We start from the raw sequence: 26,162 nt of genomic DNA, 5'->3' as shown, positions 1-26,162 counted from the left end.
CACAGCAAGGACACAGTGCTTCTCCAACTTTAGACCAACTGCAAGTGGGCGCTGCCGCCACCAGGTCCTTCAAGAGCACTGGAAGGTCCAGAGCCGCTACGGGGCAAGCTCAAGCAGAGAGGTAGGTTGGCGGCAGCGGGTCCTTGGCAGCACCACTGACGCTGGCATCTTCGTAGGGGGGCAGCAGCACCTGAGACAGAAACCAGAGTCAGAGTTTACTACAGCTCCCACATTCCCACAACTCTTGAATCCCCCTGCAAGAAAGCGATCCGGGACCTGGGCCCAAGAGGTCCCAGTCCAGGGGCACAAAAGTCACTTCGTGATTCCTCGATGAAGTGCCTGCTGAGACAGAGGAAGTCCCTGCTCTGACCCCGGCTTCACAACACCACAAGGTGAGGGCAGAAAAGTCCCTCCTGGAACTGGAGAGATAGCACAGCAGGAAGAAGGGCATTTGTCTTGCACCTAGCTAAACCAGGTTCAATCATGGCATCCATATGGTCCCCCCGCCTCCCAAGCCTGCCAGGAGTAATTTCTGAGTGTAACCCCAAAGCCCCACCAGGTGTGGCCCCAAAACAAAGTCATTCGAACAACTGCAGGAGGAAGCCAACCAGGTCACGGCACTTTTTCCTCCTGCAGAAAACCATAAACCTGCAGTGGGTTGGCACATTCGTCTGCACTCGGCTCACAACTCCCCAGGCTTTCTCACCCCCAGCCCTTGCCCCAACCTCCCTTGGCTCTCCTGCACCTCTTTCCTAACGGGGTCAGATCCTGCACTCCTGTGAGGCTGGAGTGTGATTCTGCTCCTTCAGGAGATGCTTGTTGTAGGGAAACATCTATTGTCACCACGGGCTTGACACGGCCCAGAGCCAGGACTAGGCAGACAGACAGGCAGACAGACAGACAGACAGAGAAGTGCTGCGGACTTTTATCATAATTAGATAAAAGTCCCTGAAGCAAACCTTAGTGGATTTATTTTTCCACTGGGAATCAAGCGCATGCACGAGCGGACGAATATGAAATATGAATTATGAAATATGAAATAAATGAAACCACACAGAATTACATGGTGAAAACAAGAGGGAGAGGCCAGAGAGAGGCTTTACTTCTTGAATGGGTCTTATATAGACGGATTTTGGGGGCGTAGCCAGGGAGAAAAGAAAAGGGGATGAACCAATGAGATCAGAGCTTGAATTAGCATATGAAGAAACAGGTAAAGAGAAACCAGATACCTTTAAGGAAATGGGGGGAGAGAGAGAGAGAGATCACAAAAGAGCTCAGCAGGAGACTTTTGGCGGTTTTTTCTGTACCGTATTTTCTTTGTTTAGGAGAAACACTGAGGCCTGGTTATAGAGAGCAGGGTCAGTCACATGGTGGGTATGAGAGAAATATCGCTAGCCATCCACGCAAAGGATCCATCCATAATAGACCTCTATGCGGGCCTTCTAGCAGATGTTTCTTGGAAGAAAAAGTTAGACTGCGGGCCCGGAGAGATAGCACAGCGGCGTTTGCCTTGCAAGCAGCCAATCCAGGACCAAAGGTGGTTGGTTCGAATCCCGGTGTCCCATATGGTCCCCCGTGCCTGCCAGGAGCTATTTCTGAGCAGACAGCCAGGAGTAACCCTGAGCACCGCCGGGTGTGGCCCAAAAAACCAAAAAAAAAAAAAAAAAAAAAAAGTTAGACTGCACCAGGAAAGCCAGGGAGGCAATTTTGGTGCGTGCCCCCCTAAGTGGGGGGGGGGTAACAGAGAAGGATCTGAACAGAGCTCTGGGAGCAGCAGAACACAGGTTTGGAGCTAGCTCTAGAAAAGCAAAAACCTCAGACCAGCAGCACCAAGCTCGTGGACTCTTGGTGGGCAGCCCCGAAGAAGAAGTTCCTCCAAGGGCTTCAAACATTGCAATGCCTTAGTGCAAATCGAGGCAAGGCAACAGTGACCAGTGTGTGGAAAATGGCATCAGACAAGGCCTGGGGTTTTACACGCCAAGTCACTCACATAGAAGCAGCAGAGTCATCTGGGAGCACTGCAAACTGAGATGAGGGATATAAACACAACTGTGAGCTCACGGGGCCACACCCTGGGTCTACAGCCAAGGTCACACCAACAGCTCAAGGAACACCAGTCACCTGGGTGGCAATGAGAGAGAGTGGGTGGGCAACTCCACTCTACAGCAGTCGCGGCCATAGTACCAGCAGGGTGTGTGTGCCCGCCCAGAGCACTGGGCAGGCAGCAAAGCGAAGTGAGTCTCTGCTTGGCTTGGCCACTCTGCATTCCCGGAAGCCAGGGCTAGCAGAATCCACAGTAGCAACAAGAAAGCCAAGTAGGCTTGCAAGATATAAGATTGTAGAATAGAAGAAATGAGTCCAACTGGTAAAAAAAACCCATACGTGCTTTTAAATTTGAGAAACCAAATTCCCTCAATCACCAACTGAATAGGGCGTGTGCACCTGAGGGAAGGTAGAAAGACAGCATTGGGCCCCCTCTCTCTGGGTAGTGTGAGCTAAGCCACTGAGGGCTTATGGGGATGATGCAGCTGCTTGGACCGCAATCCCCAAAGTACCATCTATAAGCTACATGAATATTCTCAGGCACTCAAGAATTGCACTCTCAAATTCTGTGCCCTTATTTATCCTGACCGTTTCCACTGAATTCTTGATTCCCTGATTGGAAGGACTTAGGGGTGGAGGATGGAGTTGTGGCCGACCAAGAGCTTGCTTAAGATTTGGGCTCAGTACCCAGCACTACAAGAAAAAAAAAGTTTAAAAATGGAGGTAGAGGGGCCGGAGAGATAGCACAGCGGCGTTTGCCTTGCAAGCAGCCAACCCAGGACCTAAGGTGGTTGGTTCGAATCCCGGTGTCCCATATGGTCCCCCGTGCCTGCCAGGAGCTATTTCTGAGCAGATAGCCAAGAGTAACCCCTGAGCACCACTGGGTGTGGCCCAAAAACAAACAAACAAACAGAAAATTGGAGGTAGAGGGACCGAAGACATAGCATAATGGTAGGATATTTGCCTTGCATGCAGAAGGAAGGTGGTTCAAATTCCGGCATCCCAAATGGTCCCCTGAGCCTTCCAGGAGCAATTTCTGAGCATAGAGCCAGGAGTAGCCTCTGAGCACTGCCAGGTGTGACCCAAAACAAACAAACAAACAAAAAATAGGGGGTAGAGGGGCCTGAGCGGTGGTGCAAGTGGTAGGGCATTTGCCTTGCATGTGCTAACCTAGGATGAACCGAGGTTCTATCCCCCGGCATCCCATATGGTCCCTCATGCCAGGAGCGATTTCTGAGCGCGTAGCCAGGAGTAACCCCTGAACATCACTAGGTGTGGCTCCCCTCCAAAAAATGGGGACAAAGACCCTCGCATATACCACCAACTCCTGGGCTCGGATGCCAGTATATGTGGGACACTTTCCAGACATGGGACCCCCATGCCAGCAGGATAACCCAACCCCACGGGGCACAGCATTCCTCAGAATTAGGCAAGAAGCTCAGAAAAGAAAGAGAAGGAACAGACATTGGGGTCAAACACTCAGGAAAGAATGTTAAAGTTGAATGAACAGATCTGAAAGGGCTAGAGCCAGGTAAAAGGTAAAAGGCTGGAAGCTGAGAAAACAAGCACATCTTGGCTCAGGGGAAAAAAAAGGCTGCAGTACAAAGCCAGATAACTCGGCATTAACCCACACATCGTAGCTATACAGCAAATACCGAGATCATCCCAACAAGCTGTGTAGGTGGTGTCAGGGGGAGAAGATGGGGAGATAAGGAGTCACACCCTAGGGGCTAAATTACTACATGAGCGCTCCCACCGCCCCTGCACCAGCTGTGGCCCTTGTGGGCCAAGTATGGGGCAGAGTTAAATCCTAATGACCAATCAGAGACTGAGAGATTCCTCAGCATGCAAGACACAAAGAAGGCTGCCACAGACCAGCTTTGAGGAAACCACCCCTGCCTCAGACTGGAGAACCGGAAACATCTCCCTGAAATCAAAGCCTAGCCTTCTTTCCTTAACTGGGGGCCTGAGGACTACATGTGGGGAACAGTCCCTCATAGCTGGACCGAGCTTTGGGTCTGGCCCAATTAGAGTTCTAAGACCCTTTTCTGGTTTCCTGAGCATATCAGGATGCTTACAGCCAAGCCACATCCTACATGCAGAGCAGGGTCACGATGCTCGATGTACTAACAGCAAACACCTGACACTGACAAACCTTCGACAGGTGACTGGACAGGTCACGTTAGTGACCCTTGGAGTAAAAGTAGCAGGATGGGACCCGGCGAGGTGGCGCTAAAGGTAAGGTGTCTACCTTGCAAGTGCTAGCCAAAGAAGGACTGTGGTTTGATCCCCCAGCATCCCATATGGTCCCCCCAAGCCAGGGGCAATTTCTGAGCGCTTAGCCAGGAGTAAACCCTGAGCATCAAACGAGTATGGCCTGAAACCCCCCCCCAAAAAAAAGTAGCAGGATGGGGGCCCGAGAGATAGAATGGAGGTAGGGCGTTTGCCTTGCAATGCAGAAGGATGGTGGTTCAAATCCTGGCATCGCATATGGTCCCCCGAGCCTTCCAGGAGCAATTTCTGAGCACAGAGCCAGGAGTAACCCCTGAGCACTGCCGGGTAACCCAAAAACCAAAAAAAAAAAAGTAACAGAATGGTTGCCAATGTCCACATACATGAGGAAAACTGTAGGATGCGAGGAGCAGGAGAAAAGACATGACAAGAAAATATCCAGGTTACTGGCTTGAGGGACCAGACCAAAAAAAAAAAAAAAAAGTAGAGTAGGGTGTTTGCCTTACACACAGCCAACCCAGGATGGACCTGGGTTCCATTCCCAGCATTCCATATGGTCCCCTGAGCCTGCCAGGAGTGATTCCTGAGCAGAGCCAGGAGTAACCCCTGAACACTGCTGGGTGTGGCCCCAAAACAAACAAACAAAAAAAAAGTTAATGGGCAAAAAAAAAAAAAGTTAATGGGCAACTGAGACAGGACAGGACCTAAAGCATTTGTTGGGTTCACAGCTGACCCTGCCTGGGTCCCTCTCTGGCACAACTGTGGTCCCCCGCAGCACCACCAGGGGTCACTCTTGAGCCCAGAGCCAGGATGAGCTCAGCTCAAAAACTCAAAACAGAGCTGGCCCTGGGGCCAGAGATTGCACAGCCGTAGGGCATTTGCCTTGCAAGCGGCAGACCCAGGACCATGGTGGTTTGAATCCCGGCATCTCATATGGTCCTCCGTGCCAACCAGAAGCGATTCTGAGCACAGAGCCAGGATTAACCCCTGAGCGCCGCCAGATGTAGCCCAAAAATCAAAAACAAACAAATAAAAGAGCTGGCCAGCAAAGCAGTAGTCAGTCCTATGCACATGTGAGAATGCTAAGGGAAAGCACAGCATAACTCTTTGCTTTGCCTGCACCTCTGGTGTTGGTGTTGGTGTTGGTGTTGTTGTTGTTGGTGGTGGTGGTGGTGTGTGTGTGTGTGTGTGTGTGACTTTTGTACGGCTGACCCTGTAATTATCTTTCTTTTTCCTTTGGTTTTTGGGTCACACCCAGTGGTGTTTGGGGGTTCTCTTGGTTCTGAGCTCAGGAATCACTCTTGGTGGTGCTCAGAGGACCATATGTGATGCCAGGGATCGAACCCTAGTCTGCTATATGCTACACATGCTATCGCTATGCCCTCTTATTGTTTTTAACTACAGAACTAAGGAGGAGTGTGCCAGAGCTGTGCATCTGCCTGAAGCTGCTCTGAGAAAGCTGCTGACAGACCTAAATCCAGTAGGTCTTTCAGCCTGTTTATAAACAACAAAGAAAACAAAGCAGCTTCCCTTCCTGAGGCTAGATGGGAATCATTTCTTCTTCAGCCTGGGTTTTGTTAGAATCTAAAGCTTGAATTAGAATGAACTGTAACCTGGCCGGGGCGGGAAGGAGGCACTAGAGGTAAAGTGTCCGCCTTGCAAGTGCTAGTGTAGGACGGACAGCGGTTCAATCCCCCCGGCATCCCATATGGTCCTCCCAAGCCAGAGGCGATTTCTGAGCGCATAGCCAGGAATAACCCCTGAGCGTCAAATGGGTGTGGCCCCCCCCCAAAAAAAAGAATAAAAAAAGAATTAATTGTAATCTAGCTTTGCTGTGAACCAAATACAGCTATGACAGGCTCAAGGGGTTTTTGTTGTTGTTGTTATTTGGTTTTTGGGTCACACCTAGCAGCACTCAGGAGTAGTAACTCATGGCTCTGAGCTCAGAAGTTGCTCCTGGCAGCCACAGGGGACCATATGGGGTCCCAGGATTCGAACCACCATCCATCCTGGATCGTCTGCTTTCAAGGCAGATGCCCTCCCCGCTATGCTATCTCTCTGGCCCATGATATGATCAAGTTATAAGGAACAAAAACTAGGCCAAATGGACCCAGAGAGATAGCACAGCGACGTTTGCCTTCCAAGCAGCCGATCCAGGACCAAAGGTGGTTGGTTCAAATCCCAGTGTCCCATATGGTGCCCCATGCCTGCCAGGAGCTATTTCTCAGCAGACAGCCAGGAGTAACCCTGAGCATCGCCGGGTGTGGCCCAAAAACCAAAAAAAAAAAAAAAAAACAGGCCAAAAAAGACTAGGCCAGAACAGCCAGTTTCAGGAACTTCAAGGGTATGTAACAAAAGAGATAAACTAGCAACATCCAGGTTGGGGGGAGGGGCAGGGGGGCTACGGGTGGACAAAGTCATGGGTGCCCAGTGGGCACCCGAGCCTCTTTTCTACTACTTCAGCTGACAGACCCTGAGACCCCATATACCGCAATATTCCACTCTAGCTAGCTAGCCATACAAGGAAACACCGTAGACAGCAGCCAATCAACTTAAAGGTTAACTGTGAGGTTTGAAGCCTCTGGAACCCTATTAAAGAAGCCTGAGAGCTCAGTAAGGGCTTATTGCCTAATGAGGGTGACTTGAGCATGCTGGTAAATAAACTCCCATGCCTTATTGCAGTGCTTTTCATCTCCTTGTGGTCTTTGTGGGATGAATCTCGAATTTGAAGCCAATATTTTAATCGCCTGGCATCCCATATATAGGGCTCTCCCAAGCCTATCAGGAGTGATTCCTGAGTGCAGAGCAGGACTAAGCCCTGAGCACCTCCTGGTGTGTCTCTTCTATTCTCTCTCTCTCTCTCTCTCTCTCTCTCTCATACACACACACACACACACACACACACACACACAAAATCCTGAATGGTCTAGGTGTGATGCGAAAATCCAGAACCCATCAGGAACTGGATCCATCAGTGGGCAACTAACTGGCCCCTGTCTTTGGGGTACACAGTCAGTGCAAAAGAGCCGTGGAACAATATGGTCACAACACACAAAATATATAGCTGAGGTGCTATACTTATATATATATATAAATACATGTGTATGTATGTATGTATGTATGTATGATTATATATATATATATATATATATATATATAAAACACGCATAGATAAGTGCTGCAGCCTCATGAGCCCATTATTGGTTAAATTTGGATTATAAAAGCAGCCAGTGTAGTGGATGTCCCCAACATAGACCTTTAATAAGTCTGGGCCGAGAGTGACCTCCACCTACCGTCGTGTCATTGCTGGTCACATACACCAGGACGTCGGAGTTGTTCCTCCCGTTGATGTACCGGTAACAGTTCCAGACACAGCTGATGAGGTAAACCTGAAGTGAGGGAAGGTATGTGAGAAACACGAACCAGACCTTTTAAAGGACCACCACAGGGGCCGGAGAGATAGCATGGAGGTAAGGCGTTTGCCTTTCATGCAGAAGGTCATCGGTTCAAATCCCGGCGTCCCATATGGTCCCCCGTGCCTGCCAGGTGCAATTTCTGAGCATGGAGCCAGGAGTAACCCCTGAGCACTGCCGGGTGTGACCCAAAAAAAACACAAAAAAAAAAAAAAAAAAAATAAAGGACCACCACAGGGCCAGAGCAATAGCACAATGGTTTTAGAAAACACCCAGCAGGGCCTGGAGAGATAGCACAGTGGCGTTTGCCTTGCAAGCAGCCGATCCAGGACCAAAGGTGGTTGGTTCGAATCCCGGTGTCCCATATGGTCCCCCGTGCCTGCCAGGAGCTATTTCTGAGCAGACAACCCCTGAGACCCAAAAACAAAAACAAAAAAAAAAGAAAACACCCAGTAGTATTCAGGACTCACTTCAGGCAGGTCAGGGGACCACACAGGATGCCAGGGATCAAACTGGTTGGCTGCATACAAAGCAAACGCCCTCCCAGCTGTACTATCGTTCTCAGCCCTCAAATCCTCGGCTGACTGAAGTTTCCATTTCCTCAACAATAAACTTGTTCTTGTACTGGGGGGTGTGAAAAGCAGCCCCAGACTGAGAATTTGCAGGAATCAAGTAGGAACGGCTGGACTATCAGATCCGAGCCACGCAGTGACAAGAAGATACTGTGTGTCTAGTTGTTTGGAGGTGCTTGCCTGGAGGTTGAGCTGAAGCCCGATCAGCAGCCAGCAGGACACTGTCCTACACCACAGCTGTCACTCACTCCACAAAGACAATAACCCTCATCTGCCTTGACATGCCCAGGAGATGCCCAACGCCACAGAAACGAACAAAAAAAATCAAGCAACAAGTAACTGGTGTCTCTTCAGGATGTTTCTTCAGCAGTCCTGTGAGCCTGCACACAGACTCATCACAGCCTGGAAATGACCAAGGTCCCGTGAGTGTCCTAGGACAGTTGTGCCAACAATGGCCTGGTCTGGGATTCCTGGTGCAGTTACAAACCTTTAACAAACAACAAATGTTTGGGGCCAGAGAGATAGCATGGAGGTAAGGCGTTTGCCTTTCATGCAAAAGGTCATCAGTTCGAATCTCAGCGTCCCATATGGTCCCCCGTGCCTGCCAGGAGCAATTTCTGAGCATGAAGCCAGGAGTTTCCCCTGAGCAGTGCTGGGTGTGACCCAAAAACCACAACAACAACAACAACAACAACAACAACAAATGTTCGTTGGGAGAGACACACATCGGGTAAGCAGATCAATGAAAGCATATACATGTTTAGACTGATGTCCAGTCATAATCAGGCATCAGCAAAATGCTAAGAAGGCTAGAAAAATAAGTCGGTCTCTGATCTCAAGAAAAGTATCAGCTGGATGGGGAAGGCAGCAGATGCATGATTAGAGCAAATCTCCACTTCTCACATGCCAGGGAGCACTTGGACAAAGTGTATATCCATTTCTTGCACCATGTGCCTCCTTTATCCCTTTTTATTTTAAGAACCACTTAAGGTTCCATTACAATGGTTTTAGGTCACACACAACCTGAAAGCATGGAAGGCAGATCACAAGAAAACAGGAGAACCAGGAGCAGCAGGCTTTTGCTTTGCATAAGGTCAAACTGGGTTTAATCCCCAGCATCCCATGGTCCCTGAGCGCAGAGCAAAAAATAAGTCCTGAACACTTGGCCTGAAAACAAAAACAACTATCTGGGCTAGAGAGCTTTGAAGAGCCAGAAAAACCTGGCTGCAGCACTGTGCTCTTTATTTCTGTGGATGGCCCAAAATCCAATAAAAAACATAATAATGAGTAAAAAAAAAAAAAAAAAAAAAAACATAATAATGGGAAGGCCAAAGTGATAGCACAGAGGCAGGGTGTTTGCCTTGCACAGGGCTGACCCAGGACAAACCCAGGCTCAATTCCCAGCATCCAATAAGGTCCCCTGAGCCTGCCAGGAGCGATTTCTGAGCGCAGAGCCAGAAGTAACCCGAGCACCGCAGAGGGTGGCCCAAAAAACAAACAAACAAAAGCCATAATAATAATCAGATGCTTGCAAGGACCTACCCCCTTCATGGACCTGTGCACCATACACCCAACCCCTCTCAACTCAGAAGCCCAGCCCCCCCCCCCGTGGGGGGGGCTGCATACATGGAGCACAAGAAGATGCTGCTGACATTTCCTCACATTCATAAGGAGGTGTGGAAGCCAGAAGGAAAGCTCACCAGTCTAGTGTGAGCTTAGCATGTGGAAACCCAGGTTTGATCCCCAATATGCTGGGTGTGTGCCCACACCAATAAATATCAAAAAAACACAGTGTATGGGGCTGGAACAATAGCACAGTGAGTAGAGCATTTGCCTTGCCAGCAGCCGACCAGGTTTCGATCCCTGGCATCCCATATGGTCCCCCGAGTCTCCCAGGAGTGATTTTTGAGCACAGAGCCAGAAGTAACACCTGAGTACCACCGGCTGGCCCAAAATTAAAAATAAATAAATGAATAAGTAAAAAAAAAATAACATAAACCAAGACCACCACTACCACAAAAGTTGATGTGAAATGAAATGAAAGCTTTTGTACTTTATCTTTAAAGATGAGTCAGAAAGATAGCATAGAGGGGAGGGTGCTTGCCTTGCACAACGGCTAACCAGAGTTCAATCTCTGGCATCCCATAGGACCCCCCAGCACTACTAGGAGTGATCTCTAAGTGCTGAGCCAAGAATAAGCCCTGAGCAGTGCTGGATGTAGCCCAAAAACGAGAGGAAAGAAAGTGGAGAGAGAACAGATAAAAACCATAATGATTTTAAAACCATATGAATATGCTGACTCTTTGGCATTCAGAAATACTTGTCATAAATACCTAGCATAAAATCTCCCAGGGCACACGTGCCCACATCCAGCTCAAATGTGGTCTTCCAGGCTTCAGGGTGCATCCCCCCCTCTGGGGGAAGGAAATGGACTAATCCAAGCCTGACATATGCTCTCTGCTCTTTGTACTTCGGAAAAACCTGTGTTCTCTTGAGCTCATATTTTCGCTCACCCCTTTCCTTCTTAATTTATTCCCAGCATAAAACTTGTTTAAAAAAAAAAAAAGTAAAATTCTTGGGGCCAAAGAGATAGCATAGCAGTAGGGCGTTTGCCTTGCAAGAGGCCAACCCAGGACGGACGTTGGTTCAAATCCCGGCATCCCATGTGGTCCCCCATGCCTGCTATAAGTGATTTCTGAGCACAGAGCCAGGAGTGACCCCTGAGCACTGCCAGGTGTGCCCCAAAACAAACAAGCAAGCAAACAAAGTTAGATTCTTACCTTAAAAGTCAAGATGATGCTGATAAGCAGGAGAATAATAAAGACCAAGCAGGCTGGATTCACTGACATGATATCATCTTTGTAGGGAAAGTTGGGAGGCTGCAAAGGACAGGGGTCTCGTTAGCAAACCCCCTCAATCATTCAGGACTGTATTCCTTAGTGCGGTGGGGGGGGACACAGGTAAGAGATCATTATAAACATGAAGCTGAGAGACAGACAGGTCTACAGCACTCCTTGGGTGGCCCTAATTTAAGAAATAAATTAAGCTTTATTTATTTGCGACCCCCGGGGCCCCCCCGGCCTGCAGGGTGGATGAGGGTCATGAAATTATTCGTGAGTCACAAAGAGGATTCGACCTGAAAAATAAAAGAGGGCTGGGAAAATTGATGGACTCAAGACGAGATCCCGATCAAGAGTCAAAGTTTATTAAAAGGGGGCCAGTTTTTATAGCAAGCATGAGCATGTTTTCAGACAAAAGAGGGGAAGGGGTGGTTCAGTACTTTTCCACCGTAACATTCCCATACATCAAATATGTCAGGGGGGTTTCTAGTGAGTTATACATTTACTATAAGTGGTCCTGGGGTGCTCTGTTCTGTTAACAGTACTACAGATCTAATCTTAACTTGTAGCCTTTACATAGCATGTTTGTTCTTTATCCATTGACCTCTGGTAATGGCTCTTTTTATGGTCAGCTTTTTCTTTTTAGGTTCATGGGGGAAGCGCCACTAGCAACCTGTCACGTACACAGGCTTTTGACTTCTCAGGCATCAGAGACTCCATATTGCTCTCTAGTTAAAGGGCCTCCAACATTTATTGACAAGGTTCAATCCCCGGAACCCCAAATGGTCCCTGAACCCAGCTAGGAGTGATGCCTGAGCGCACACCTAGGAATAAACCCTGATCAGCATTGAATGTGGTCAGAAAACTAACCCATGTTTACCTGTATGTAATTTGCCTTTCAGGACCCCGCTCCCCCACTTACTGAGGCAGCTCCCAGCCCAGAGTCAGCCACCTACCAGCTGCCGTAGGTACTCCTGAATGGAGCTGGGGTACACCAGCACTGTGATTGCCACCAGGGAATTCAGGGCAAAGTCAAAGATCTGGTAACAGAAGAATGGGATGATCCAGGAAGCGCGTTGCTGTAAGAGAACAGAGGGCCATGAGGTCGGCATTCCCAACTGGATTCTGTGAAGCTGAGCAGAATCAGAAGAGACTGGTTCTTTTTCTTTTTCTTTTTTTTTTTTTTTTTGGTTTTTGGGCCACACCCTGTGCCGCTCAGGGGTTACTCCTGGCTATGCGCTCAGAAGTTGCTCCTGGCTTCTTGGGGGACCATATGGGACACCAGGGGATCGAACCGCGGTCCGTCCTAGGCTAGTGCAGGCAAGGCAGGCACCTTACCTCCAGCGCCACCGCCCGGCCCCCTTTTTCTTTTCTTTTTTTTTTTTTTTTTTTTTTGGTTTTTGGGTCACACCCGTTTGACGCTCAGGGGTTACTCCTGGCTATGCGCTCAGAAATCGCCCCTGGCTTGGGGGGGACCATATGGGACGCCGGGGGATCGAACCGTGGTCCGTCCTACGCTAGCGCTTGCAAGGCAGACACCTTACCTCCAGCGCCACCTTCCCGGCCCCACCCCTTTTTCTTTTTTTTAATATAAATTTTTATTTAAGCACCAGGATTACAAGCATGTTTGTAGTTGGGTTTCAGTTATAAACAGAACACCCCCTCACAGGCACAGAAATTCAGTAAAGAGAGGCCAAACACAACAGGTAACAACAAACTGAAAACTAGCTGGGAAAGCCTCAATGATGCCTGACACTGTAATCCTGGTTTTCTAGTACCATGATGTAGGGACAAGAGAGTCCAAGTCCCCACGGCTCTGGCTGAAGGTGGATACTGATGCCGCCTCCTTCCCACAGACCAGCGAGAGACTGGAAACCAACCCCTCACCTTGTACGCTCCATATGTGGCCATGGCGCAGATCAGGATCATGAGGACAGAAATGGCGATCGCGATGCACATGTCTGCAAAAGAGAAGGTAACCTTGGGAGCTGTTCACACTTTCAACTCTTTCTACACAAGCGCTTTCCTTGGGTCACACCAGGTGGCGCTCAGGGGTTACTCCTGGCCCCGAGCTCAGAAATTGCTCCTGGCAAGCAAGAGAGAACATATGGGATGCAGGGATTCGAAGCACCATCTGTCCTGGGTCGGCTGCCTGCAAGGCAAATGCCCTACCTTTGTGCTATCTCTCCGGCACCTACACAAGGGCTTTAAATACAGTAAACCATCATAACCCATTTGGGATTTGGTAATTAATGAAGCCATAAATACCAATGAGTGTCTCTTCCAAAAAGAAAAGAAAAAAAATACGGGCCCGGAGAGATAGCACAGCAGCGTTTGCCTTGCAAGCAGCCGATCCAGGACCAAAGGTGGTTGGTTCGAATCCTGGTGTCCCATATGGTCCCCCGTGCCTGCCAGGAGCTATTTCTGAGCAGAGAGCCAGGAGTAACCCCTGAGCACCGCCGGGTGTGGCCCAAAAACCAAAAAAAAGAAAAAAAAGAAAACATCTTATCACCTCTTATAATAAAAAACTATCTGTCAGGGGCTGGTGAGGTGGCGCTAGAGGTAAGGTGTCTGCCTTGCAAGAGCTAGCCAAGGAAGGACTGCGGATCAATCCCCTGGCGTCCCATATGATCCCCCCAAGTCAGGGGCGATTTCTGAGTGCTTAGCCAGGAGTAACCCCTGAGCATCAAATGGGTGTGGCCTGAAAAAACAAAAACAGAAACAAAAAAAAAAGTATAAAAAACTATCTGATCAACAAGGAATTTTGGTGGAAGAGTCCCCCAGTTTAATGCTTATGATTGAACCATGTCATGGGAATCATTGGATTTGTACTTATGGCCCCCATATGCGCCAATAACACCACGTGGCATTGCTTCTTATTTGCATAGGCACATTAAAATGGGAAAATACTATACATACAAATAAGATCCTATCTAATAGAGATTGGAACACACAAATCTTGTAGTGCAAAGGGACCTTACACCCTGAACATTGACATACGACCTGGCACAGACCTCAGAAGAAAGGGCATAATCCATTCTCCCCTGAACCAGGGAAGCCATCCACGAAACATCCAGGCTGGTCTATAACATCACCTGGAAGCAATCCTTTACCACGGAAGACCTACACTGCTCAGACTTCGACCTGCTCAAAAGAGACTTCCCTTAACACTGAGAAGACTTAATAACAACGACCTGCTTACAGGACAGGGCTCCCTGCATTGCCCTTTTGATTGTGAGGTGAAAGGAGAGGATGCTCCACATCCTGACTTCAATGTAAGATATGCAGATTCCAGGATATTTAATACAGAAACATGACACCAACAACAGAGACTGTGAAAGATAATAGTGTGTTGGCACTACAGACAATGTATTGGATTGGACGATCTAGCTTGCCTGGAGCCTAGAGTTGGTCTTGTGCCAGGAAACTTCAGGGGTCTGGTCTCTTTGTACTTAGGCCAAGGTTATTTCTTTCCATGTCCCTCATATTTTGGTGGGCCTATGCAAACAACAATTGCCACTCTAACACCATTTTTACTGTGCTCCTTTGACTCTAATCCTTAAAAAGAACTCACTTAAAATTTGAGGTTAACTTAAGCTAATATGCATGTATATGGAAATGTAAGAAAATACTATGCCTGTAATGTTTAAGGAGTTACGTAAGTTTTATGGCTTTAGATTGCCTTGTGTACTGTTAAGAAATATTATAATGTGTTACAATCTGGGGACTTGAGGGACAAAGTAATTGTACATGGATTCTGTCTTATTTATCTTAATGTTCTTTGGCTGAAATTTCAAAGTTAAGATATCAGCAAGGGGACTTCTGAGAATTATGTTATGGGTGATTGTCCTTCCACTGTAACCTTACCTTGTCCTCTTTCTTTGCACACTTGTTCTCATAATTAAAAATAAAAATTAAAAAAAAAAAAAACTATCTGATCAGGGCCAGACAGATAGCACAGCAGTAGGGCGTTTGCCTTGCACACAGCTGACCCAGGACTGAAGGTGGTTCGAATCCCGGCATCCCTTATGATCCCCTGAGCCTGCCAGGAGCAATTTCTGAGCCCAAAGCTAGGAGTAACACCTGAGCACTGACGGTATGACCCAAAAACAAACAAACAAAAAAAACCTATCTGATCATTTTAATGCTAATTTGAAATGCGGGGGGCCGGTGAGGTGGCGCCAGAGGTAAGGTGTCTGCCTTGTAAGAGCTAGCCAAGGAAGGACTGCGGTTCAATCTCCTGGCGTCCCATATAGTCCCCCCAAGCTAGGGGCGATTTCTGAGTGCTTAGCCAGGAGTAACCCCTGAGCATCAAACGGGTGTGGCCTGAAAAACCAAAAAAAAAAAAAAAAAAAACTTGAAATGGGGACATTTTCAAAATTCTATATAAAGGATGCTGTGGGTCACACTGAATCAACTAAATCACAAGTGAATGAAATTGCAAATGAAGAGCTGAAGTGATCAGCTCATAAGCCCCGGTGCTTAAAGAACGCAGAAATCCCTTGCTCTGTGGGGACTGCCGGGGAAACACTCCTAAAAACTGAAATTCTTTTTATGAGGACAGAAGGCAAAGGGCTGGAGCCCATGCCTGAACCCACAGCACAGTGAACCCCTGTTCATAAAAAGAAAGAGAACAAAATTTACCCCATTAAGTATGCTGTGGGCTAGGCCTAGTGCATTAGTTGGCAAGCAGCCAACCCGATTCAGTCCTCAGGGTCCATGTGATCTCTGGAGCTCGGCAGAGGTATTTCCAGAGTAAGTAACTCCAGAGTACCACTGGGTGTGGCTCAAAGACAATATGGAAAAGTGGCCATGTGGTTGTTTGTTTGTTTTTTTATTCTGGGGCCACACCTGTTGACGTTTAGGGGTTACTTCTGGCTATGCACTCAGAAATCGCACCTGGCTTGGGGGACCATACGGGATGCTGGGGAAATCGAACCACGGTCCATCCTAGGCTAGCGCTGGCAAGGCAAATACCCTACCGCTTGTGCCACCACTCCGGCCCTTGTGTCAACAATTGTACCGGCCGTGACACAAACAGCGTCTACTACTCTTCACCCAGGCTGAGCCATAGTAAAGCTGTTAGTGTCATGGCAGGGGTAGTATAGTGGGGAGAGTGCCTTGAACATAGCCAACCCAGGCTCAATTCCTGGCATCCAAAGTCAGCCCTGGCCATAGCCAGGTGTGGCCCCCTAAGAATACAAAAAAAAAAAAAACCTCCAACAGGAGTACCGACTCAGAGGTCAGTGTTTCCAGATAAACTTCAGCCCTGTCTGCAAAGGAGCCACAGAAGGCGGAAATAGAAACTGTTCCGACCTTGGTGAAAGAATCGAGACCAACCCAAGTTCCCTAAAGCTATCTGCCTCCATCGCCTACTTCTAGTTCTACTCCACTCCTCCGGGATCTGTCTCATACAACTCATGCCAGCAAATTGCTAATTCAGGTTTCATGGTCTTTCGAGACTACTCAAGTCATTCTGAGGTTTCCAGTCTAAGTGTCCTCGTCTCTTGGAGCCACGGAGCAAAGCTGGGGTGACTCCTTGCTAAGTGCTCCTCTAGCACACCATGTCCTGGTAGGGGTCAGCTCAGCTTTGTTCATTCGTTAGTCATAACTGTTCTGGATGTTTCCTTCCTCAGACAAATGTGTCTTTTTGATGAATAAGAGGAACTTCAGGAGAAAGACAAATTTGCTACATGAGCAGAACTCCGAAAGAGCTGTTCCAGTTGATTCAGATGCAGAGCAAAGACACTAATTGTCTGCCAGTCATTGACATTTGGCAAAGAGGCCGAGAGATAGCATGGAGGCGGGATGTTTGCCTTGCATGCACAAGGACGGCAGTTCGAATCCCATGGGTCTCCCAAATCTGCCAGGATCGATTTCTGAGCGTAGAGCCAGGAGGAACCCCAGAGCACTGCCGCGTGTGACTCAAAATAAAAAAAAATTTGACAAGTAAAAGCCCAAGGGTCTAAATCCTAGAGCTGTACTATGATCATCTGAAACAAGCCTCTGTGCATCTCTTTTTCTCCCTCTCTTCCTTTCCCTCTCTCCAATCCCATCACCTCCTTCTTCTTCTCCTCTCTCTCCCTCCCCATTCCCTTCCTCCCCCTCATGCCAGGAACTGCAACAGTGGGCCTAGACTTCTCTCCTAGGCTCACATATAGAGACTAATCCAAATTTTTTGTTATTTGTTTTTGTTTTTTTGATGGGCCATACCCAGTGGTGCTCAGGGATTACTCCTTGCAGGCGGGATGGGGTGGGGTGGGGTGGTGGCAAAGATATGGGATGCCAGGGATTGAACCCAAGTCAACTGTGTACAAAGCCAACACCCTATACTCACTGTGCTATCACTCCAGCCTCTAATCCCAAATTTTCAGAAACTCATTTTGTGGCTTAGAGTGATAAGAGAGTGGACAGGGCCCTTGCATTACCACATGGCTTGACCATGGCTCTATTATCCCCAACAGCCCATAGGATCTTCCTGAGCACTACCAAGAATGATTTCTGCATACAGTCATGAATAACCCCTAAGCATTGCCAGATATGGCCCCCAAACAAACAAAATACACACACACACACACATAAATAAAAAATCAAGGGGCCGGAGAAATAGCACAGCAGTAGGGTGTTTGTCTTGCACGTAGCCAATTCAGGATGAACCGTGGTTCAAATCCCAGCATCCCATGCCTGCCAGGAGCAATTTCTGAGCACAGAGCCAGGAGTAACCCCTGAGTGCCACTAGGTGTCACCCAAAAAACAAACAAACAAAAATAAATAAATAAAAACTCAAGGAGAAGAAGTAGGATGCCCAGAGAGACCAGAATTTCAATATTTATAGGAGTCAAGGTGCTTTCTCTTGCATATGGCCAAACCTGAATTGTCCCCAGGCATCACCAGGCATGGCCAAAGCCCCACTCCACCAAGAAAGAGACGAGAGAGAGGAGAAGAGAGGAGAGGGAAGGGGAGGGGAGGGGAGAGGAGAGGAGAGGGGAGGGGAGGGGAGGAGGAGAGGGGAAGGGAGAGGAGAGGAGAGGAGAGGAGAGGAGAGGAGAGGAGAGGAGAGGAGAGGAGAGGAGAGGAGAGGAGAGGAGAGGAGAGGAGAGGAGAGGAGAGGAGAGGAGAGGAGAGGAGAGGAGAGGAGAGGGGAATGGGAGGGGAGGGGAGAGGAAGGGAGCGGAGAGGAGAGAAGAGGAGAGGAACGAAGGGGAGGGGAGGGGAGAGAGAGAGAGGGAGAGAGGAGTCCCAAAAAAGACACAACAAGCAATTCATTCTTTGCACCGGCATGAGAGAAACTCCAAAAGATCTAACTGGAATTCATATCCAGACCATCCCCAAACCATTACTGATTTATACCCAACCTGCCAGGAGCCTTTGAGGTCAGCTGCATTAAGCCTAAACTGTCTCTAGGTCATCACCCAGCACAATCTCAGGCAATGAGAACAAGATCAACAGGATTAAGACCCAATCCTGATCCCACAGAACCCCAGGATGCCGCAAAGAACTGCTTTCTAACCTTGAGAAGGAAGCTGGTGCCTGGGAACAGAGGCAGGTCGCTGTGCTCAGCTTATCATCCTGATAAGGAGACAGGCAGAGGGATGCCTGAATGCTCAGGAGGTGATTTGGTACCTCCCTGAAAGACTGAGGAACAGACAGGGTTGTCGGATAGGAGCAGTGACTGCAGGTCACCGGATTCCACTGGGCCAAGGCAGCCTCTTCTCATACAGTCTCATGATGCTTCTGAGGGATGAGCACTGTGTGTAGGCCTCCCTGGAGAGCCTCCTCAAGGCTCCATCCTAAGGGTCTTCTCCTTCCCTCTCCCTGACACAGATGCCATATTCATGCTGATGACCTGGGATTCTCCTCAGCCCAGAGTTCTGGCTACGAACACAAATCACTTAACTACTCTGTTTTTTTGCCGCATCAGAGATGGAACAGAGACACAAAAAGCACAGTGAGTGGGCCTGGAAAGATAGCACAGTGGCGTTTGCCTTGCAAGCAGCCGATCCAGGACCAAAGGTGGTTGGTTCGAATCCCGGTGTCCCATAGGGTCCCCCGTGCCTGCCAGGAGCTATTTCTGAGCAGATAGCCAGGAGTAACTCCTGAGCGCCGCCGGGTGTGGCCAAAAAAAGACAAAACAAAACAAAAAAAGTAAAAAGGAGAGGGGCCAGAGCAACATAACAGTGGGCAGGGCATATCCATACACGCGGCTGACCCATGTTCGATACCCAGCATCCCAAGTGGTCCCCCAAGCACCTCTACGAATGATCGAAACACAGAAGGATATGGTCCAAAAACAAACAAAAAGAAAAAAAGAGGGGCCAGAGAGCTAGCATGGAGGTAAGGTGTTTGGATGTGACCCAAAAACCAACCCCCCCAAAAAAAATAAGAAAAAGAAGGGCCAGAGAGATAGCATGGAGGTAGGGCGTTTGCAGGACAGTGGTTCAAATCCTGGCATCTTATGTGGTCCCCCCCCGAGCCTGCCAGGAACAATTTCTGAGCATCGAGCCAGGAGTACCCCCTGAGCACTGCTGGGTGTGACCCAAAAACCAAAAAGAAAGAAAGAAAGAAAGAAAGAAAGAAAGAAAGAAAGAAAGAAAGAAAGAAAGAAAGAAAGAAAGAAAGAAAGAAAGAAAGAAAGAAAGAAGAAGAAGAAGGAAGGAAGAAGGAAGGAAGGAAGAAGAAGGAAGGAAAGAAAGAAAGAAAGAAAGAAAGAAAGAAAGAAAGAAAGAAAGAAAGAAAGAAAGAAAGAAAGAAAGAAAGAAAGAAAGAAAGAAAGAAAGAAAGAAAGAAAGAAAGAAAGAAAGAAAGAAAGAAAGAAAGAAAGAAAGAAAGAAAGAAAGAAAGAAGAAGAAAAATTATTTAAAAGTAAAAAGAAGGAAGTGGGACCAGAGCAACAGCACAGCAGTAGGTCTTCTTTTGTTTTGTTTTGTTTTGTTTTGTTTTTTTGGGCCACACCTGGCGGTGCTCAGGGGTTACTCCTGGCTGTCTGCTCAGAAATAGCTCCTGGCAGGCACGGGGGACCCTATGGGACACCGGGATTCAAACCAACCACCTTTGGTCCTGGATCGGCTGCTTGCAAGGCAAACGCCACTGTGCTATCTCTCAGGGCCCACAGCAGTAGGTCTTTTGCCTTGTATGCGGAGGACCCAGGTTTGATCCCAGGCATCCTATATGGTCCTCTGAACACCCCCAGGAATGACCCCTGAGAGTAAACCAGGAGCGCCACCTGGTTGACCCCCCCCATCCAAAAGAAGAAAAAAAAACACAAAACAAAAAGTAAACAGAAGGGTTGGGGGAGGGAAGCAGACAGGACCTATAATGACACACAGGGAGGAAGAAATCTCTTTTTGTTTTGTTTTTGTTTTGGGGCCATACCCGTTGACGCTCAGGGTTACTCCTGGCTATGCACTCAGAAATCGCTGCTGACTTAGGGGACCATATGGGATGCTGGGGATCGAACCAAGGTCCGTCCTGGATCAGCCACATGCAAGACAAACGCCCTACTGCTGTGTTATCAATAGCTCTGCTGCAGTTAGAGTACAAAGCAGGACAGAAATATCTGCTGATCTGATTTGTAATGATGGGAAGAACATTCAGGATCAGTTTAAGTGGTCCCCTGAATCAATATTTGTAATTTAGCAGGAAAAAGCTAGCAGTCAGGTTCCCTGTCCTTGAGACACCAGACCAGGGGCAGAGACTGGGCAGACAAAGTACCCATCACTGTGTGGCCCTAAAAGGGTGAGAAGGTGGGGCCACACGCTGAAGGCTTGAAATCCATTCTGGACATCATGTGGTCCCACAACTGACCTCCCTCCACCCCAAAGAAGAATATACTTACTGGCATCATCCATGAACTCAAAGTCCCGTCCAAGTTCGGAATCTGAAAAGCGATACTGCTCGGGGTCAGCCAGAGCACTCAGCAAGATCAGCAGAACCACGGCATTGATGATCTGCAGGAAGAAGAAAAGGGTTCAGCTGCTCTACCTTTGAATGAAGAAACACCTAATCTTGGTGGACTGCAGTGGTGGGAAAGCTAGAGGTGGGCATCAGGGGCCACTATGGGAACCGGGCATAACTCGTACAGCACCCAGAACACCAACATGGGAGAACACTTCTCAAGGCCAAAGGGATCGACGGATGGTTCCAGGGCCCAGGGTGCTTGGCTATGCCTGCTGGAATCCTGTTCCACTGCTGGCATCACCAGGCAGACTCTCTGCCTGGACACCAGGCAACCAAAAAGGGTTTTTGCCTTGTATGAGGCCGACCCGAATTCCATCCCCAGCATCCCATAAAGTTCCCTGCATCTGCCAGGTGAAATTTCTGAGCACAGAGCCAGGAATAACCCTGGAGTGCTGCCAGCTGTGGCTCATAAACCAAAAATAATAATAAATAAAATATAATAAAACAAATAAAATAAAAGATTTGTGAAGGTTGAGGGAGCAGAGCCTGCAGTTGAAAATCTCTTCATCTCGTGTACTGACCCCCGGATGTCATGACCTAGATGGCACCCAAGGGACCAGGAAGCTGCCTGACCTCAGTCTCTCGAACCAGAGGCAAGTCAACAAAAATCTGCCCTGATGGGGCCAGAGTGATAGCACAGCGGTAAGGCAATTGCCTTGCACGCGGCCAACACAGGACAGATACTGGTGCGAATCCCAGCATTCCATATGGTCCCCCGAGCCTGCCAGAAACAACTTCTGAGCACAGAGCCAGAAGTAACCCCTGAGTACAGTTGGGTGTGGGCCAAAAACCAAAACCAAACCAAAACAAAACAAAAAAAACCTGTCCCCTGAAAACCCTGTTTGGCACATGTTTAGCAAAGATGTTAGGGAATAAGCCATCACGTGTTCTAGGTGCTTCCCTGCAAAAAGGCTCTGAGATCAACTACCAGATCATTCATGTGCAACGCTCTCTCACTCTACCTGCCATTCTATCTCTCCAGCCCCTTTGTGTCCTGTATGGCCAGCCTTGCTTTTTGACTCCTGCCCACAACCAACCCCAGAAGTATCTGCTGAAAGACTAAGTTCCAAACATGCGTGGATGATAAAAAAGCATCGTGCACAGAGGTGTCATGGCGGCCACTGGCACGCAGAGCCATCAATAGACAAATACACTGGGGCTGGAGAGATAGGATGGAGGTAGTATGTTTGTCCCACATGCAGAAGAACGGTGGTTCAAATCTCGGCATCCCATATGGTCCCCCGAGCCTGCCAGGAGTGATTTCTGAGAATGGAGCCAGGAGTAGCCCCTGAGCACTGCAGGTGTGACCCAAAACAAACAAACAAACCAAAACCAGACAAATACAGAAAAAAATAAAATCTGGAGCACTGCCATAAATTTAAAAAAATAATAATAATCAAGACTATTTGTTTCAATTGCCAGCCCCAAGTCATTTCCTGTGCATCCAGATTGCCCTGAGCAGCACACTCACATCTAGGAAACAAGGCATCTCTAAAAAGGGGTCCCCATTTCTGGGCACCCACAGGGGCACTAGAACGCTCTCCTTTTATCACAAGGAAGAGAAAACTGGCCCGGTGCCCAGGGCTACAGAGCTGAGGATCCTCCTCTCTACCTTCCACAGAACTGCTCAGCCCCAGCAGGGCTGTTGCACATCACGAGGGGCAACTGGCAACGCTGACAGTCCCAATCTGCAAGCCAGGGACTCCCCTAAATTGCAGCCACTGGTCACCACTCAACACTCTGCCAGAAAGGGCTGGAAAGAGGAGAGGCTCGGCTTCGGGAAAGTAGAACATGGAAGTCCCTGACCCAGCTGTTGCCCCTTCACCACATTAGAGACTGAAGCCAGCAGTGTCCCAAAGCTCCAACTTCGGAAATGCCCTCCTCTTCTCCCTTCACTAAAGTCACTGGGCTTGGAGACAGGGGAGCATTCAGACATTCCTTTGTGGTTCACCCCAAGAGTCTGTCCTTGCCCTCCCCCATTCCAGTCTGGCAGGATTACTGCCAGCAATCGGGTTTAAGCAGATTTCTCTGGGGCCTGCGGAGATCACACAGTGCATTTTACCTAATGCAATGCCCTAGATTTCCCGAATTACGTTCACTGATGTGCTTCCAATGCTGCGGGTGCCAACATTTTCTTCAGAGAGGACTCGAGATATTAGCATAAGTATGCCTGGATCATGCAAAACCCCCTAGCCAGAAAGAAGCCACCATAATCCTGGAGCTGTGATTCTGTATCTTATAGAGGGAGTCTTCTCTCCATTTCCTACCAAGAGTTGAGTAGTGCTTATCTGCATTTACAAAGCACAGTAAGAAGCCCACACCCACACCCCCGCGAGCTGTTTGAGCCTTTGAAGGACTTCACAGAGCCCCCAAATGCCTGTGGGATGGTCTGCAAAAGCTCACGGGTAAAATAAACTAGAAACTAAACAGCATCTAGAATCCAGAACGCAAGGCCAGAGACAATACAACGAACGGGTCAGGCCAGGCGTCGCTTCGCCAGCAACCGACCAGGGTTCGCTTCCCGACACCCTTCAGGTTCCCCAAAGCTTGAGCACCGCCAGAGGATAAACCGTGAGCGCTGCCAAGTGTGGCTTAAAAACTAAAAAAAAAAAGTTCTGCTTTGTCTACAAAGCCCCGTTTTAAGGTGCTTTAAAAGTACTCACGGCAGGGATCGAATGCTCCGTGCATCTCAGTTTTTTTTACAACACAACACAACACACACACACACCAAAAGGAAACCCTCAAAACTCCAGAGGCAGCCTAGGTGAAGCCTTAAGAGTGCAACAGCGGGCCGGAGAGATAGCATGGAGGGTAAGGTGTTGGCCTTCCATGCAGAAGGACAGTGGTTCGAATCCTGGCATCTCACATGGTCCCCCGAGTCTGCCAGGAGCGATTTCTGAGCATAGAGCCAGGAGGAACCCCTGAGCGTTGCTGGGTGTGACCCAAAAAAAAAAAAAAACAAACAAAAAGAAAAACAAAAAGAGTGCAACAGCAACCTGGGGCACCCAGCGGGCGGGCCGGGGCGCCACCAGATTTCCTCGAACCCAAACCCAGATCTCTCATCGCGCCCCACTGCAAAGCGACCCAGGAGAAGTGGGGCACGTTCCAGGCTGAGATCCAAAGCAGCAGCCCAACCTCAGGACCCCAACACAACATGGGGCTGGGAAGGGGCGACCCCAGCCCAACCCCAACCCCATCCCACCCACCCTCCCTCCCTTCCTTCCCGCCCCCAGTCGACAGAAGGGCCTGGATGGAGGGGAGCAAGAAGGGGCCGGTCTGGTCTGGGGCCGGAGCGCGCGCAGCGGCCAGGCCGGGACTGGACGTGGCCTCGGGCCCCCACATCCTAGGGTGCCCCGAGCCTGCCAGGAGCGACTTCCGAGCGCAGAGCCGGGAGGAGAGCCGCCGGGTGTGACCCCGAGACCAAAAGTGAGTAAGTAAGTAACTGCCGCAACACCGCACAATGGGCACAATGTAGCCGGGGAGGCGCGCGCGCGCGGGCCAGGGGAGCCGGCGTGCCAGCACCCCGGGAGCCCCCGACTCCCTCCCACACCTCGGGGCCCCCCGAGCCCCCCAGCCAGCACCCACGACCGCGCTCACCAGGTACCAGGCGCCCAGCAGGATGGTGCCGGTGCGGACGTGGCAGCAGAGGCAGCAGCTGTTGGAGTAGAAGCGCGTCCAGGCCGCGGACGACTTCATGGCTGCGAGTGGGCGGCCGGCTCCGGGTCCGAGGCGAGGCGAGGCGCTGGACCCGGCGCCTGCGCGGTCACGGGGCCCGGCGGGCGTGACGTCAAGGCCTCGCCGCCCTTTGGGGTTCGGGCCCCGCCCCGCCGGACACTGCGCGCGGGTCACTCCCGGGGCCCGGCCGGCGCCGGGGATCGAACCCGCGACGACCGCCCTAGACCCGGGGCTGAGTCTCCTCAAGGGCTTTTTTCCTTTGGGTTCTGCTTGTTTGTCTTGGGGTCACACCCAGCTCAGGGTGCTCACGGTTTCCTCCAGGCTCTGCGCTCAGGGAACCCTATGGGAATCGGACTGTCAGCCGGACGCAAGACTTGGGGACAGAGCTGTGGCCTCACGGGCCGGGCGCTGGCCTTGCGGGCTGGCTTTGCAAGGATCTGGGTTGGACCCCCGGCAACCCACAGGGTCCCCAAGCCTTCCAGGAGTGATTTCTGAACGCAGACTATGGCCCCAACATCAAAATGAAAAAAATGATTATCTACGCCTGAAACCTGCCCATCGACTGGGAAGTTGTCTCAGCGCCGTCTGACCTCCTGGAGAGGCCCTTCCTGTGAACAGAAATAGCTGAAATTCTTGTATTCAATGTGCAGAAATGATTTATGCTCGTGAACAGAAGAAAGAACTGGGACATACAGACAGGTACTACGTTCAAGTGCCCGCACACGACTGGTTCGTTTTACAAGGCTGTAAAACTTGCCTTCTCTCACTCTGAGGCTCAACTGGGAATCTAACAGGTCCCAAGGCTCATGCCCAGAGATGGCAGGTGTGGGTCCTTGGTAGAAATCATGAGGGCCAGGCTGGAGAGATGGCACAGCCGGGAGGACGCTTGCCTTGCACACAACTGGCCCAGGGTCAATCCCTGGCATCACATATGGTCCACTGAGCCTGCCAAGAGTAATTTCTGAGCACTGAGCCAGGAGTAACCCCTGAATGCTGCAGGATATGACTCAAAAAAAAAAAAAAAAAAAAAGCCTACAATTTTTCTGAAGGAGGGAAACCCTAAGCTCTATCCCAGGACCAAGTGGAGTCCTTGATTTTTTTTCTTTCATCCCCACAGCAACTCCACAGCAGGGACATGAGGATGGTTTGAAGCTGGCAGGTAACTAGGGCAGGGATCCCATAGCAATGAATTCTCTTTCTTTTTTTTTTTTTTCTTCTTTTTTTGGGGGACGAGGGGAGGGCCATACCCTGCCTTTGCACCCAGGAATCATATGAGATGCTGGAGATAGAACCGACTTCAGCTACATGCAAGGCAAGACCCCTACCCACTGTGCTATTTCTTCTCCCTACAATGAGTTCTTGTGGCAATACTCGCATCACTTCACCCTCAGACTACCAGGCCCCACCTGTGGATACAGGGACTAAGGCCT

The 26,162-nt window shown here is 49.4% G+C and overlaps 2 protein-coding genes across 2 annotated transcripts in view; one reads left to right on the top strand and one right to left on the bottom strand.

Moving 5' to 3' along the window:
• TP53INP1 (tumor protein p53 inducible nuclear protein 1) overlaps window positions 1-26,162 on the top strand; it is a 914,054-nt gene that overhangs the window by 396,034 nt on the left and 491,858 nt on the right. The window lies entirely within an intron of this gene.
• Window positions 61-24,793, bottom strand: LAPTM4B (lysosomal protein transmembrane 4 beta). The gene is made up of 7 exons (XM_049773932.1): window positions 24,655-24,793; window positions 20,936-21,047; window positions 12,988-13,061; window positions 12,057-12,179; window positions 11,041-11,139; window positions 7,569-7,664; window positions 61-190 (listed from the first exon to the last, which is right to left on the bottom strand). The coding sequence occupies exons 1-7, from the start codon at window positions 24,751-24,753 to the stop codon at window positions 110-112; spliced, it is 684 nt and encodes a 227-aa protein (XP_049629889.1). The 5' UTR covers window positions 24,754-24,793; the 3' UTR covers window positions 61-109.

This window comes from Suncus etruscus, chromosome 5 (assembly GCF_024139225.1).
Source record: "Suncus etruscus isolate mSunEtr1 chromosome 5, mSunEtr1.pri.cur, whole genome shotgun sequence".
Taxonomy (NCBI): Eukaryota; Metazoa; Chordata; class Mammalia; order Eulipotyphla; family Soricidae; genus Suncus; species Suncus etruscus.
The sequence above is the reverse complement of the archived record's forward strand: the minus strand, read 5'-3'. Positions and strand labels throughout refer to the sequence as shown.

Bases quoted from the DNA above. Each gene is read 5' to 3' on its own strand.
- LAPTM4B (XM_049773932.1), bottom strand. From the start codon at position 24,753: ATGAAGTCGTCCGCGGCCTGGACGCGCTTCTACTCCAACAGCTGCTGC. The intron at 13,062-20,935 runs GTAAGTATATTC...TCTCTTTTGCAG, and splicing joins TGAGTTCATGGATGATGCCA to ACATGTGCATCGCGATCGCC. The intron at 7,665-11,040 runs GTAAGAATCTAA...CCCTCACTTCAG, and splicing joins GCATCATCTTGACTTTTAAG to GTTTACCTCATCAGCTGTGT.